The following is a 14,526-nucleotide window of genomic DNA, read 5'->3' as shown; positions in this document are numbered from 1 at the left end:
TAGACCCACACGGGAGCGCGCCGATCTAATCACGTCCCCCGGCGCGCTCCCGTGTGGGTCTACGGTGTTCTGTCAGGTGTCTAGACGGAGAGAGTTGTGGACATACAAGAGCACCAAGGCTCGTGTCGCTTCGAGCCCTTCGGTTTCTGGCATGATGTGTGTTTTCTCCATTTGTTTGTAGGTGTTGATTTCAAAGTTAAGTGTATGTGCGTGGGCAATGTGCGACTCAAGCTCGCCATTTGGGACACGGCGGGGCAAGAGCGATTCCGCACTCTCACGTCGTCTTACTACCGGGGCGCTCAAGGCATCGTCATGGTCTAGTAAGTGTTTTTCCGCTGGTGTCAGCAGGGCGACGCTTGCCCACAGTAGGTGTCTGGACAGAATAGTGTACAGCGTTCGCGTGTTGCAGTCTTCGTGCCATCACGGTTTCAGTGTCTTTAATGTGCATGCCTTCTAGGCTATGTATGGTATGGACTTTTAGTTGGCCGCTCCCTCAACATACCGCGGTACGCCGCGTTCTGATCTTTCGCACTCTTGCGGGCTTTTGCAGTGACGTGAGCAACCGGCAATCCTTTTTGGCTCTTCAGTCGTGGCTCGATGAAGTATACCGATACTCGACCAACACAGACGCCGTCATCATGCTGGTGGCCAATAAAATCGACAAAGTGAGCAATTTCTCCGTTAACTGCAATGCCCTCTTCACGAAAGGAACCTGTTGCACTCAAAGTCAGAGTTAAGCACTGAATGAGTCTTTATAGCCGCGGTTTAGAAGGCACATCTTGCTCCGTCGTCACACTCCAAGCTGAACTCTGCTCCGAGTTGTACGGTTAGAACTGATTCTGGCGAGCACCCGAGTCTCGTGCTTTTTTGGCTACGCGACAGATTAGCTTTATGCGCTGCATTAGACAGAACGACTTGCATCGACCCATCACTACATCCACGTTCAGCGTTTTGCTGTACCCACCTTCCCGTGAAAAACTCTTTTAGGAATTGTTTACTGTCTGGCTATATGGCACGCGTCTACAGAGGGCTGTCGAGGTTCAGCGCCGCGAAGGGGAGAACTTCGCGTACCAGAACGGAATGCTCTTCATTGAAACCTCCGCAAAGACTCGGCAGGGGGTACAGCATGCTTTCGAAGAGCTTGTACAAAAGGTCAGGAGACGGCATCCCGTGTAATCAAGCCTCCCGCGTAGTTTGTCGTCTTCGTTTACCACGTTGGTCTCTGGCTCGCGTTCTGTGCGGACCAAGTAACGGCGCTTGTTATGCCACAAAGAGGCACCTTCTGCTGCCCCCCGCTTAGGAGAATTCACTGCGACGTCCTCTTTGTGCCGTCCACGTCTGCGTCCATCGGCGTTTTGTGACGAAGCTTTCTCTAAACGCCGTTTTGTGTGGGGTCGGTCGGTTTGTCGGCTGGGAGATCTATACGTCAGCCAATAGAGGTTCTGCACCCAAGCAGCTTCCCTTGTAACTCATATCGGGTCCCGCTAACTTCCTCATTTGGGCGGTTCGCTGTTTTCTGTATTCTTTTTTATGGCAGGTTCTAGACACGCCATCTCTACTGGCAAACACCTCGCCCGTTGGTGCAGCACCGCGGCAGCTGTCGTATACGGCAAACAGCGACCTCCGCAGCTCTTCCTCGCGTTGTTCCTGCTAAGGATTAGGAGTCGTTGCACTTACTCAACTTTTCTCCGTCTCGCACTGTCCTCCGGTCGGAAGATGGGGATGCCGACACTCTGTGTTTCGCGTGGGCAGTCTACCTCCGTCAGCAGTCACCACAGGGCGTCTTGTGATTTCATTGATCTCCTATCTCAGCGACGCAAAGAACCGCGTCGTGTGCAAGGAAGATATCAAGCCCCCGTCCTGTAGAGAAGAGAGCTTCCACGAAAACAACGCCTCTGTCTCTCTTTTCCCCATTTGCGCTCCGTTCGGACCGGCCTCTTCCGTTCGTTTGGCATTGCACACAGGTGTAGTTCCGCCACTGTTAGTTGTGCCCACGTGGCAGGGCTCGTGTTGGTTTGACAGCTTCTGCATGTGCCACTGGCTGAAGCTGTCAGCGCGTACATAGTACAGCGCGTAGTTTTCTTTTTTCTACGTGTAGCAGGCCCGAGTGAAGGAATGTTACGGCTGTGGTAGTCTGTCTCGGAGCAGAATGTTTTTCTCTTGAATTTGGCAACCGTTCCAAATACGTCGCTGATGTCTAGTAACGACGGCTGTTCAAGAGAGAGTTTTTTTTGTGAAGGGCTCTCGTGCCGCCTTTGTTTTTTCTCTTGCCTTCGCCTGAAGCGCCGGCATTTCCTCACCGTACACCTAGAGGGTGTCCGCGCCCTCCCGGGAGCGCTCCTGGCAGACTGCGGTCCGCTTCCCCGTGTCCGCACTATCGCACTCTCATCTGGAACGACTTGATTTTGATTCGTACAGCAGTGTGTTCCTTGCATGGTTTAAAGGGAAACAAAGTCTCTGTTGCGCTCCAGTACCTTGAATCTCTGCAGGAGCGGTAACGCAGATGGTGGCCTTATTCCTGTGTGCGACGAGTTTGCTTGTTAATCGTCAGGAGCGGCGTGTGCGCGCTGATCGTAGGAAAGCGGGCCTCTGCGAGACCGCTTGACCAGCGGCGACTGTTGCATTGTGTTGCTGGTCGTGGTTGCTTACCCTTCTGTAACCGGCACTGCTTTGAACCTGCATTTGCATTGTCTGGAAGTAGGAGTACCTTCGGTCCTTCAAGCTAACAGCGTCCGGCGAGAGACACTTCTTCGAACCAGAGAAGTTAGGGTAACGAGACTGCTTCTCATCGTCGTTCGTCATCCGTTTCCCGTTCCTGACTTATGGGCAGCCTAATACCCTTTACGAATGTTCCCCCACACCGCACTGACCACGACTTGACGACTCGTCCGTATTCAAGTGCCTCCCGATAGCACCTGTCCGTAGTCGTGATGGGCGTCAGGATCGTACTTCGTGAAGCGCTGAAGATGGTGCTTTTCCCTCGCCTGCACTGTTCACATAATACTGGTGATTTCGCACCTCCGACGCGATGTGCTAGCTCCCAGAATGGCGGTCTGTAGGCGTTGCTACCAGCCGAGGAAGGTTACGGACTTAGTCTCTCAAGGCGGCGTCATTCCGCTTGTGACTCTCGCACTGCAGCAAGCGACCCGTGAACTCTTCGAGGCCATCTGATCTTCTGGCAAGTAGCGGCTTCACTACGAATGCAAGGGGATCAAAGGATCGGATTCCAGCTGGGTGGCGCTGTTCACGTGGCCGCTGAATGCAGATAGCCGCGTATCGTAGCCCCCGCGATTACAGCTGGTCGTTGCTACGCTGCTGGTTCAGCGAAGCTGCGTCGGTGCCCGGGATTCCGCTTACAGATAGAATAAAAAAAATAAACAGGCGGACAAGGCTTCTCCGTATTATAACGCACTACCACCGCAACCCGGCTGGGAACAAAGGAGTCCGGGTAATTCAGGTGGGGCGCAGGTGTCGAAACTAGGGAAGTCCACTGCACCAGTTCACCTGTGTTCCGTTAGCTAATGTCGAAGAAGCTCACGAGCGAAGTTAGCGGAGCAGAAAAGTGTTGACCATCGTTAGTGTGCGAAGGTTCATTGTCCAGCAGGAGGGGAACTCGAGACCTCGACCGTTATACTCGTTGCCAAGAAGTGCGTATACTGCGAAGAAACCAAAGTGACGTTGGCACTCTCCGAGTTTTGGAATCTGGTTAACAAGAGCGAGTGTTCAGACATAGCGTCTTGCCAATGTTATTGCAGCAGGCAGAACAGCGGGAGCCTGGATATTTTGGATGGCGTAACTCTGCGGAGACGAAACTGCTCGGAGGGGAGAAAAACACCTCTCTCGAGCGTGTCAGAAGCGCTTCTGGCGTCGTACACGGTGACATCCGTGCGAGCATTCGACTTGCATAAGCGAAACTTCGAATGCTACACCTTCCGCGGCTTCAGTCTGTAGCGCAAAGGCGTCGGACACCCGTGTGATTAGGTCTCTGCATCATCTGGCCGGGCTGGCTGTAAACCGGGTATTGCCAGACGACCGGAAACGACGGCGGGGCGGCAAGCAACATTGATATCATCCAAGGTTCACATCACATCCACTCAAGTTGCCTCTCACACGCTTAAAAGTCTGGCCCTGGTCCACGTGGCCTGGAGTCCGGTGGTCCCGGGTACATGCGCCGTTCTTCGCATTATCCTAGCAGCAGTGACTCGAGTCGTCCATCTGAGGGTTTACTCGTAGTTCTTCGAATGTGGTCGGTCAGAACCACAGCCGCCGGAGCTACAGGACACCGGGCGTTTTGCAGCCGACTTCCACTGCAGTTTTTCCCGTTAGTATTCTCCGAGCCGACGTCGGCTCTCGGCATCTTGTATTCCCTGGTCACTCCCCGTTGAACACGATTGTAGGCTGCATGCGAGTTTGATCGCATGCACGCGGTCACAGCTTCTCTGATGACGTGGAAAATGCCCTGTACAGAACGTGTAAGCCCGGACTAGAAAGCACACAAACAGCATGGCAGCCGTACTACGACGCACAGGCGACCGGGCTTCAATGAGTCTTCTAACGCAATGCCGTGCACTGTGGTGCCGCGGACGAAAAGTGGTGGCTTCAATTCAAGCCGAACTGCTTGCCCTACCTTGGTCTTGTAACTCGCATTAGGTTTTCCTGGCAAGCCGGGAGATCGAGCTGTCTATCAGTTGTTAGGTACCCACTGTCGGTGAAGAACCTTCTTGCCGTTACTGCTGCTGCTAATTCTTCTTCCGGCCGCTTGTTTTTCGACCTCGGTGGCCCATCTTGTCTGGAAAACTGACCCAAACCAGTGCGTTCGTCCTTGGCCGGTGCGCTCACGAAAGCGATGGGTAAATTCTCTCATTCAACGTGTGCGCAGCTCTGCCATTTGATGCTGGTCACGTCGAAACAACTCCGACCCCAGCGCTCAAGCGGGATCTCCAGATCGGGTTCGAGTTGGGCATTCCCGGGGAGTGTTCTCGTCCCAGAGTAAGCGACGGTGACTGCCAGGCTGGTACCGGCTATCTCCACAGCTATGGAAACCTGGCGTTCGCACTGAGAGAGAGCCTCCCCCGAACAACTGGACCCCTCCTTCCTGGCTTCTCTGTTCTACACGTCGTTTTCACACCACAAGACCACCTTTTTCCTCCGGCATGAACTCACTGCCATTCCGCAGCGAGTAACCAACACCGGGAGCCGGCGATGAAGGTAAGAGTCACTTTAGCTTGCCTGCTCGCAACCGCGAACGTAGAACGAGCAGATGAGTGACAAAGTGACACAGCCCCGTGGACTGCACCGGTTTTTCGTCTGCGCGTTTTTCCTATTATGAAGAAAGAACACCAGCCGAAGGGTGCAGAGGAAGACGGAGAAGCGGCAGGAGGAGAAGTGGAAAATGTGGATTCGAACCTTAGCGAGGGCGCCCTTGAGCAAGAGGAAGCGGGGGGAAGCGACACAGATGATGAAAATGGAGAGGACTCGTCTTCTGAAGAAGAGGAAGAAGTTGGGGTAGCTCTTCAGCTGCCGAAGAGAGCTACAAGAGGCCAAGCGTACCAGCGACTGGTAGGCGATGCTTTGCGGGATGACCAGGAATTCTGGGGACACGACACCTGGGCTGAAGAGGAGGAAGACGCAGATTACATTTGCAGCGAAGGAGAGGAAGTTTACGAAGACATCGTCGACTCCGATTTTGACAAGGCGGAGGAGGACAGCGACAGCAGCGCCGAGGAGGAGGAAGAAAACAAGCGAAAGAAGGGTAAAAGGGCGGGTGGCAGGGGCGCAGGTGAAGCTGGGGACATTGTGGAAGACGATGAAGAACTCGCGCAGAAGCGGAAGAAACGAAATGCCTATCAGGACTTATGGAAGAAAAAGCAGAAGCAGCAAGAAAAGCAGGCCAGAGCTCAAGCGACGAAAGACCAGAAGCGAGTTAAGGGGTCACGTGCACCAGGCGGGGAGGAGGGGGACGGGGACAAAAGAAAAACAGCAGTAGTGCAGGAAAAAATTGGGGAGACTTCGCCGCAACGGAGAACTCGAGATAGTACTAGGCAGCACACGCAGCTAGTCGCACGCCGACTGGAGGCCGAGAAGGCTTTGCAGCAAAAAAGAAAGACAAAAAAGACAGCATGGTCAGAGTCAGGCGCCACGTTTCGTGAGCCTTCTCTCGAGGAGCACTTAGCTGAAGCGCGATTAACTGAAGCCCGCAACGTTGCGAGCTTGGTTGAACTTCAGGAAAAAGAGGAAGCGAGGAAACTTCGCTATGTCGATATGAACAAAAGAGTGTACAAGGGAGATTTCGACACCTACATATCCTGGGCTTCCTGGCTTATTGTAGGGGACGCTCCGGCCGAAGAAGAAACAGCGCCAGTAACAGATCAGTCTTCCTCTTGTCCTGGTACGGGTGCTGCGGGGACAAAGGAAGAAGACAAGTCTGGTGTAGGGTTTAACGGGCAAGAGAGAGGCGACAAGACCGAGCAGGAGAGCAAGGAAGGAGCAGAAGCTGCCCCAACTGAAGCCGGGCCAGAAGGCGTCTTCAAGAGCGGGGAAGTCAAGGGGAGCGCGACGGACAAGAAGGAAGACAGCGGAGGGCAGAAGGAGAAGAAAGATGATGAGGAGGCAGAAGACGGAGGAGGGGACGACTACGCTATGGAGCTACGCATGTTCACAGATGGAAAGTTTCCGGAAATTTACCACCAGCAACCACTCTCGCGTACGTGTCGGCCCCTGAGCACGATATTTAGTCTTGTGGGATGGCCTGGTAGTTCTTCAGTGGATGTACAGATAAGCGTATTCGGGGAGGCAGGCGATTGGGAGTCTAGGAACCAGTGGTAGGGAACGAAGTGCTTACGCCATGTAGAGGTAGCAGGGCACTGTGATTGGCCAGTGCTTTTCTATATGCGTGTCCGTGGCGTTGCTTGTCTTGAGATGACCAGCAGTCCTGGAAAATAGTGTAGGACAACACGGACGGAATTTGAACCGCTGGAGTATCAGTAATCCTTTGTGCTGGTATTGACGGAGCTGTTTTTTCTGGTTCTACTTGAGCGGTATGAGCTGACGGATCATCTGCTTTGGCGGAGCGACCGACCTCTGGGCGCGTGCGAAGTTGAAAGCCTAGGCGGTTGCTTCAGTTGGAGAGATTTCCACAGTTTCGCGGGCTTGTCCCAACCAAGTGTACAGAGCGATTTGGCCTTCGGGGTCTGGGCAGCCGCTGCGGCTGTCCTTAATTGTGGCAACTTGCTGAAGGACAACACTCTCCGCGGCTATGTTCTGCTATTTACTCAGCTCCGCCGAGGTTTGTTTGCCCGATCAGCGGCTTGGAGGCGAAGTATGTTGATCCTCTTTCAGGTGTTCGATACGCCACGACGCACGCTTTTAAGTGTATTCGGGAGGCTTACCATTGCCTCCGCGAGAAACAAGTCTACCAGGCCTTACAGGATACTAAGGTAGGCGACGAAAAAGCCCTGGATTGCAAGGGTGACGTGCCCTCAGAGAGGAGAAGGGGATTTTACGTTTTCTGGTTTCATTGCTTGACTAAGGAAAAGAGTACTACCGCCGGATTTGTGTGAACCACCATACTAGCATTGCTCTGTTGAATGCGTTCGGGGAACTCTCTGCCGGTTTTTCTCTTCGTCGCGCAGCATTGCGCGTCCCTGGTTCGGTGTCTTTCCTCAAAAGCGTGCTTCCTAGTGGCAGCTGAGGACGGCGACCCGTACGCTCGCTCAGGTTGCAGGGTAAAAACCGGAGCGGGCAAGGATTATTCTCGCAATTTAACACGTGTGCCTGTCGGGCCCTAGACGTGACACGAGTGGACCGTTCAGCTACTCCGCCGTTGTTCCCAGACCCATTTCATCGAAATTTTCTACTTTCGAGCCGTGAGAGTTTGAAGCGGGGCATGCGAGTTCCTTCTTTGCAGACTGAAAGCGAGCAAAGCCGACCAGGCGCGTTTCTCTTGGACAACACCAGTTTAGCTGTCACTCTCCAGCGTCAACTCAGGGCGATCCACAGGCGTATGCGGTACACGACCAGTGCGTACAATGAAAGGAGGCGTGTGCGTTTTCTTTTAACCGCAGGAAATGTTGGACGAGTACGCGAGGTCCACGGAGATTTCCGCGATATCCACACCGCAAGGCCTTGAGCACACTGTATCTTTTTCTACTGTGTCTGCATCTGACCTCTGCACGTCTCCAACATACTCAGCGTTGTCTCAGAATGAGAAAGGAACAAAACGATCATTGAGCGCCAGCGTGCACAACGCAGGAGCGGGCCTGGGTGAGCTATGGATGCCAGGGGCTGAAGAGGCAGGGGAGAGGAGACGTAACAAGAAACCAAGAGGTCACAGCCGAGGTGGGCGTGGCCGGAAGGTGGATGGAAAAGAAAAGAATCGTCGCAGCCATGATAGCGCTGGTTGCTGACAGGCTCCGTAGTGGGTTGTGCAGAGGGACTGGATTGTCCCGCACAACCCGGAGGGGGCGCAAGGCACTGGAATGGCCTGCTTTTCTCAATCTTTTTCTCTCGAGAAATTAGCTAGACAGAGGCAGGCAACTTCCCTGGGGCCGCGCCCGAGGGGTGGGCAAATCACTGGTTAGACGGGGGTATATGCAGTCTCGCACGTACGCAGACACGTCCCGTTTGCCTTTAGGAGAGGCCAGATGGCTGCTCATAGAGTTGTCTGCTACCTCGCGACGAACGTGTTTTGCCTGTGCAGCAGGACGTATGCGGGCATTGTCAACGGTTTCGTCCCCCAGTGTAAGCGACAGCACCTCTCGTCATTTCTCAGGTGTTGGTTATTGTGTCGGGTATTGGCCCGTGATCCGGAGTGGTGTGCGCAGGGTTTGGCACCACCGGAAGATGTGGGGAGTGAGACTTTTCAATTCAGCCCAATGACTGGCGAGACAGCCGGCTTTGATATGAAGAGGCCGCAGAAAAAGAATTCCAAGAACTTGGGTATGCCAATTTCATTCCTTTTCTGCATACTGCCTCGTTACAGTGCACCGTTGGTTTGACACTGCTTGGCACCCTCGTAGTGCACCTGCCTGCAAGGCGGATACCGAACTAGCACAGTTGAACATTCCAAAAAAGCGAGTGTGGTCCCATCTACGCGCAAGTGGTTGAGAATCGATTGTTCGCTTGCTATGGTCACAGTGACAATGAAAAATCGATCCTAGAGTCAGTTTTACGTCTCAATGAATGGTCGTCACATATCACTACGGAGTACTGGGGCTCTAGCGCTGACCTAGATACACCTTGGAGCCAAGTTCAGCTGTGAGGCGTCAGCCGCCGTGCTCGTCTCGGTGTGCGCACAACAGATTCGCTTGTGCTGTATTGGGCAAGGCCGCGGGATAAAAGGTAGGTGAAGGGCAATACCTGACTTGAGATCAAAGAACTGCTGCAGTAGCCCAACTTTTTTGCAGTGCCAGCCGGCAGCACGCTGTTGGGCCTGAGATCGAGTCGGAGACCCCGTCCGACAGAAGCAAAATCGTTGCTTCTGGACGGTGAGGCAAAGCTCTTCCGCGGAACTAACGGAGAGACCCGTTCTGGTACTACGTAATACGTGAGAGGTAGTAGTACATAGTCGACCGCGCCACAGAACGTCCAGAGAGGCAGTGCATAATTGAGCTGGACGGAGCTAGCGAGCAGCAGAAGACCAGTTGGTGAGTTTTCAATAAAACAGAAAATAGACGAGCAGGGCATCACGGTAACGAGAGTGCTGCTGTATGTCGCACAGCGCGTTTGGATCTGATTAACCCCGAAGAGGCGTGCCCCGCACTTCGGGCCGTTGTACGCATTTACACCGCCTATTTGGGCCCAGAGGCGGCCCCGCATACAAGTGGACATACGACTGCACGCCAGCAGCTGGGAGCTCTCCGCAGAGATGGAATACGAAGGCCGGCCAAGGCTAGCAAACATTTACGCTGCCATACCCCAGTATCTGCCCCTGTGTAGTTGCTTCTGGCGAGGTAATTTAGCAACAAGGAATTTTTCCTCGGTTGGTTTAACCTCCTTGCCGGAAAGTGCCGGCGGAGTTTTGAGCGTTGTGAGGGCAATCAATCAAGAAGTGCCCCAGCAGCCGCCCAGAAGGCCACACATTTCTTGATAAGCGTTCGGCTACGTGGAAATCGCGGACCTGCTCGCAAGCGCAAGTTTCAGCTCCGCCTCACCAGGCACAGGAACTTTACATCCAGATTCGGCTCACCAACTGAACCAGGAGGATTGATAGTCCCCCGGTTCGTGTCCCGGAACCCAAAGCGAGGCGGAACAAGGCAAACCTTCCACAGCCCGAAGCTCTACTCTTCACACTGGACCATACACTCCGGACTGCTAGACTGGCGCCAGCGCTCGCGCTGTGACGGAGGAAGAGCAACACGTCGACAGTGACGGCCAAATGGAAGTTCCTCCGTATCTGCCTTCGTATCAGGAAACTGCGCCTGAAAGCTGCGACATACTGCCCGCAGCGGGAGCTGAGACACTTGTTTCCAAGAAAAAGTTGTTCACGACCGTAAGCAACGCGTCTAGACGCTTGCCTTTGCAAAGACCCATTCCATCGGTGGGCGACTCTCGGTTCACAATTTATCTCTGCGCGCCTGCCCCGTTGAAGTCTCTACGGCGGTGGGCCGAAAACTGGAGGCTGCCACAACGCCAAGACGTCGTCGGAAACTGAAGCCACAGCCAAAAACAGTACAAAAATTGGAAACTCGACTGTGTCCTGCATGTTCCGAGGGGGCGTGGCACCCTGTAAATCAACTCAAGAATGCCGCGCCAACAGCTGCGTGGCCGTCAAACCCCTCGAAACCAGTCTGGCACTCTGTTGCTCTGAGAAAAGTGGGTCTCAGCCTCGCGTGTCAAGCTGTGTGGCCAGACGAGGCTGTTGTCACTCCTGCCGTACCTGTAGCCATGATCGCATGCGTGCGACTGAACATGACGATGTTAACAGCCGTGTTCAAGAGCGCGCTGTTCTTTTCGTCATCGGCCCGTCCCCTATCGCCTCCACTTCCCCCTCGCAACTTCCCTACAACCACCACCTCGGCAGCCTTGTGCCCCGTCTTCTCTGTCTCTGCGCCCGGTTCACTGGAGGACGCACTAAAGTCGTCCGAAACAGCGGGAGCCTTGTAAGTGTAAATTGACCCGTCACTGTCAGGCGGGCCGCCCCACAGAATGAAGTTACCATCAGGGGTATGTGCAGCTGGACACGGAGGACACGATGGAGGCACGCCGCGTGCGGACCGAGCAAAGAAGCGAGAAGGAAGGGAAGGCGAAGAAGAGGACGAGACGTCTGGCGGGTGATATTCACAGAGCTGAAAGGAATTCCGGACACAGAAAAAGGGCCCCGATGAAAGGTGTGGACTGGCCAGCACATCTGAGATGTCAAAATCGAAAAGTAAAGGAGCCACTGACGTCAAACCCAAACTGTGACACGAGACTAACTGTATAAAAGAAACACACCAGCTCAGCAAAGAACTGGCGCTCAAAAGGAGGTTCTCCGGTTCAATACTGCACACCCTTGCCGACACTGGGTGTACAAACCGTGCCTCAGCGACGTGCACGTCGTGTCCGTCCGGAAGAAGACATCTTAGTGAAGCGCATTATTGTTTAGACCCAACAGCGACCACGCAGAACGAGAACACAGAAATTCAAAGCACTTGGCCAACCAGACGATCGATGCATCTGGTCTTCACTTGTCCTGAAGTAATCAGCTGCGTTTTGTTCATCGGTTTCCAGGGCCTCTCTTTACCGTCAAATCTTTGACACTCTTCTGGCCACTACCCGCGATACGAAAAACCTAAGAAAGCGGCCAGGGAGAGCACAGTTCAAATAACAGCGCGTATAGGAAGAGCCTCGAAATTATGTTGGTTAGCAACTGGTGCCGATCGAACGCATCCGCTGTGAGGAGTCATCGCGGACTGACCTTCGTCCCGTTGAAAGCGTCGATCGTGACGAGCTGTGATCGATTGCTGCACACCAGAAGAGTCTTCTCGTCCGGGCTGAAGGCAAGGGACTGTGACGGCCAGGCACGAACAGAGAAGAGATACAAACAAAAAGGCAGCATACAGCGCCACCCGCAGGTGCAGTCCCCGAAAAAGGACGTCCTGCCGAATGCAGACGTCCGGCACCCGGGAGAGGGAACCCCCTCGCAGTTGACGCGACGAACAGGTCGATATGCAGAGACAGCCGGCGCGGCGCTAGTCATGCTAGAACAGACGTCAGAGAAGACAAGAGGCTAACAGCGCTACGATACAAACACACTGATTTGCGTTGGAGCAACAACGGAAGTGAGAACTGAACACAAGGCACAGACAACGTGACTCTCAAGCAGTGGCCAACCAGCAGGGAGCAGCGAGAGTCAAACGATGTCTTGAGTTAGACACCTACATTGCTGAAGGCCTGAGTCAGTCACCACCCACACGGAAAGTCAAACCGCAGCCAAAAAAAAGGAGAGGCGTGCGTCGAGAAAAAGAAAAATGAGCAGGACGGAGCGCGCTACTGTCAACTCAGAAGAAATACAGAAGGCACATAGGAACACCGACTTGGCAAGCATAGGATATTCGCAAGCGCGTCCCCACTACGAAGCTGTGCTTGTGATCCCTCACCGTTATATAAGACCCCGGCGCAAGAATGGAGGAGAGGTCAAAACTGCTGAACTGCCCCGCCTGCAGAAAAACGAGAGAAGGCAAAGATAACGGCTCTATCCAGGACACCCTGGCCGCAGCCGGAAACGGTGTGTTCCTCAGAATGCACACGATGTCAGCCGTGAGGCTGAGGGTACCCAGTTGACTGCCACCTCGATCCAGCAAATGTTGCTTCATATGCGCACGACTACGATGGCTCATGCAAGTCACACATCCCTGACCCGTCGCATCGTGTCGGGCCGCAAGACCCAGGTAACGCGTGAACAACGCACCTGCAGAACCAACCGGCCGCTAGAGTGAGCAGTAAAATGCAGGCCGCTTTCCGTACTTCGTTTCCTGTAACTGTTCAGTTAAAAAACTCTGTCGAGCAGGGGCATGAGACAGACAGCGACCTCTTGGCGGCTGTTCGTCTCAGGTTGGAAGCAGTTTTCACGTCCGGCTTAGTAGTCAAGCTGCGCGCGTCAAATCCTACCGTTACAACAAAAGACTCTGCCGCTCCGGTGCCTATTCCATACCGGGTCGCAAGGCTTGTGTGGCGACTTGAATCATCATCTCAACACATTTTCTCTCTCTAATCTGATGCCCCTCAACGAAGACAACTCATCGACTGGTGTGTGCTGCTCTGGCCACTCTTCAGCCGCGGTGAAAGTACCCATGGTGCCGATTTTGACCGGCAATGAAGAGTCGTCCTGATACGGCGTTCTGTTCACAGTGGTAAGCCGGTAAAATGTTAAGCACGCTCTTCTTCCAGCGCACTCCGATACCGACCACGTTCTCTAGCAGAGTCGACTATGCGCTAAACGGCAAAGGCATGTCCTGAGTTCGAACTCCGGAGGATCCTAAGGGGACAACCGGCAACTGCTTCTGCTCATATCACACTCTGAGTTGCCATTATACACACGTGCGAGAAAAACTGGGAACACGAATCTGCTGCTTCGGAAATAACACCGGCCCGTGCGCGACGATCTGGTAATGCTACAGGCCCTTCACGCAAAGCTTGTAGGTGCTAAAAACGAAGAAGTTCGCAGGTGCACGAGATGAGTGTCGCAACTGAAGCACGGCCAGGACTCGTGGCTCAATCAGTAGACTTACGGGTTCTTTCTCGATTGCCTCTTCATCGCATCCGAAAAGATGAACTCGTCTGTTTCCCAGGGAGCAAGCGTACACTAACCCCTCGCAATCGAAGACTGCCACGGGGTACGATGTGGATCCTCGAACGTGGCCCTGACGAACGAACAACAGACAGGAGACGAGGCCAGAAAGCCCCGCATCACTACAGACGGCACCCTCTTCATCACACTTCCAGAACTGCAGCAAAGGATGTCGTCACCAATGTGCATTGAAAGGAGCGTTGTCACGAAGTAACAACAGAAGAGAGCTGGTACCCCCTGGAGACACCGTCCAGTCTCACATTGCCTGTGATAGTGAGCTGAATAACCGACAGCGCCATAGGGCACAACGGCCCTGGCATATCACTGCCCTGGCGGTGAAGCTGACTGTTGACATCAATGGTTCCGGTGGAATCAACGTTGTTTTTCACTTAGTGCCGTCGGCATCTCCAGTCGCGCACGAATCCAGAGAGGACATCCGTGTCGGTTATCTGATCCACCGTCCGAACTGGGAGACTCACCAGGGCCCGGGACTTTTCCAAGTGAAACAGCAAGACCGTGCCGTCTCGACACGACGCAAGAAAAAGATCGTTCGTGGGATGTACATCAAGCCCCGTGTGTGCGACGACTCTGAAAAGAATGGAATACAAACAGTCACACACACGATTCCCAGCACTGAGAACCTGTGATGCAGAGGAGACATGAGTATCCTTTCCCAATAGTCAGTCATCCCCTTCTTCGGAGGTAAGGTCGTTTGTCTAACGCTCGGATACGCTACCTTGGATTGTCAGGCTGCCCCC

At 53.9% G+C, this 14,526-nt stretch overlaps 3 protein-coding genes across 3 annotated transcripts; 2 read left to right on the top strand and 1 right to left on the bottom strand.

The window, feature by feature from the left end:
- Positions 1-62: 62 nt before the first annotated feature.
- On the top strand, positions 63-2,649 carry CSUI_011004 (rab18 -family small gtpase). The gene is made up of 4 exons (XM_068071105.1): positions 63-320; positions 551-665; positions 1,027-1,152; positions 1,538-2,649. The coding sequence occupies exons 1-4, from the start codon at positions 205-207 to the stop codon at positions 1,652-1,654; spliced, it is 474 nt and encodes a 157-aa protein (XP_067916921.1). The 5' UTR covers positions 63-204; the 3' UTR covers positions 1,655-2,649.
- Positions 2,650-4,386: 1,737 nt separating this feature from the next.
- Positions 4,387-8,825, top strand: CSUI_011003 (yl1 nuclear protein c-terminal domain-containing protein). The gene is made up of 3 exons (XM_068071104.1): positions 4,387-6,703; positions 7,276-7,436; positions 8,064-8,825. Exons 1-3 carry the CDS (start codon positions 5,326-5,328, stop codon positions 8,403-8,405), a joined length of 1,881 nt encoding a protein of 626 aa, XP_067916920.1. The 5' UTR covers positions 4,387-5,325; the 3' UTR covers positions 8,406-8,825.
- A 1,343-nt stretch (positions 8,826-10,168) lies between these two features.
- Positions 10,169-14,513, bottom strand: CSUI_011002 (uncharacterized protein). The gene is made up of 7 exons (XM_068071103.1): positions 14,248-14,513; positions 13,710-13,841; positions 12,579-12,638; positions 11,897-11,986; positions 11,723-11,770; positions 10,877-11,285; positions 10,169-10,647 (listed from the first exon to the last, which is right to left on the bottom strand). The coding sequence occupies exons 1-2, from the start codon at positions 14,454-14,456 to the stop codon at positions 13,784-13,786; spliced, it is 267 nt and encodes an 88-aa protein (XP_067916919.1). The 5' UTR covers positions 14,457-14,513; the 3' UTR covers positions 10,169-10,647; positions 10,877-11,285; positions 11,723-11,770; positions 11,897-11,986; positions 12,579-12,638; positions 13,710-13,783.
- Positions 14,514-14,526: the final 13 nt, after the last annotated feature.

Source organism: Cystoisospora suis (genome assembly GCF_002600585.1).
Source record: "Cystoisospora suis strain Wien I chromosome Unknown contig_9225, whole genome shotgun sequence".
Lineage (NCBI taxonomy): Eukaryota > Apicomplexa > Conoidasida > Eucoccidiorida > Sarcocystidae > Cystoisospora > Cystoisospora suis.
Note: the sequence above shows the minus strand (reverse complement) of the source record. Positions and strands in the feature narration are given on the sequence as shown.

What these genes read in the sequence shown, in the direction of transcription:
- CSUI_011004 (XM_068071105.1), top strand. Translation starts at nt 205, where the DNA reads ATGTGCGTGGGCAATGTGCGACTCAAGCTCGCCATTTGGGACACGGCG. An exon ending in TGGCCAATAAAATCGACAAA is followed by an intron (nt 666 to 1,026) that starts GTGAGCAATTTC and finishes ACGCGTCTACAG; the next exon opens with AGGGCTGTCGAGGTTCAGCG. An exon ending in TCGAAGAGCTTGTACAAAAG is followed by an intron (nt 1,153 to 1,537) that starts GTCAGGAGACGG and finishes TTTTTATGGCAG; the next exon opens with GTTCTAGACACGCCATCTCT.
- CSUI_011003 (XM_068071104.1), top strand. Translation starts at nt 5,326, where the DNA reads ATGAAGAAAGAACACCAGCCGAAGGGTGCAGAGGAAGACGGAGAAGCG. An exon ending in CCACCAGCAACCACTCTCGC is followed by an intron (nt 6,704 to 7,275) that starts GTACGTGTCGGC and finishes CTATTTACTCAG; the next exon opens with CTCCGCCGAGGTTTGTTTGC. An exon ending in AGGCCTTACAGGATACTAAG is followed by an intron (nt 7,437 to 8,063) that starts GTAGGCGACGAA and finishes TTTTAACCGCAG; the next exon opens with GAAATGTTGGACGAGTACGC.
- CSUI_011002 (XM_068071103.1), bottom strand. Translation starts at nt 14,456, where the DNA reads ATGACTGACTATTGGGAAAGGATACTCATGTCTCCTCTGCATCACAGG. An exon ending in TGGAAAAGTCCCGGGCCCTG is followed by an intron (nt 13,842 to 14,247) that starts GTGAGTCTCCCA and finishes TTCGTTCGTCAG; the next exon opens with GGCCACGTTCGAGGATCCAC.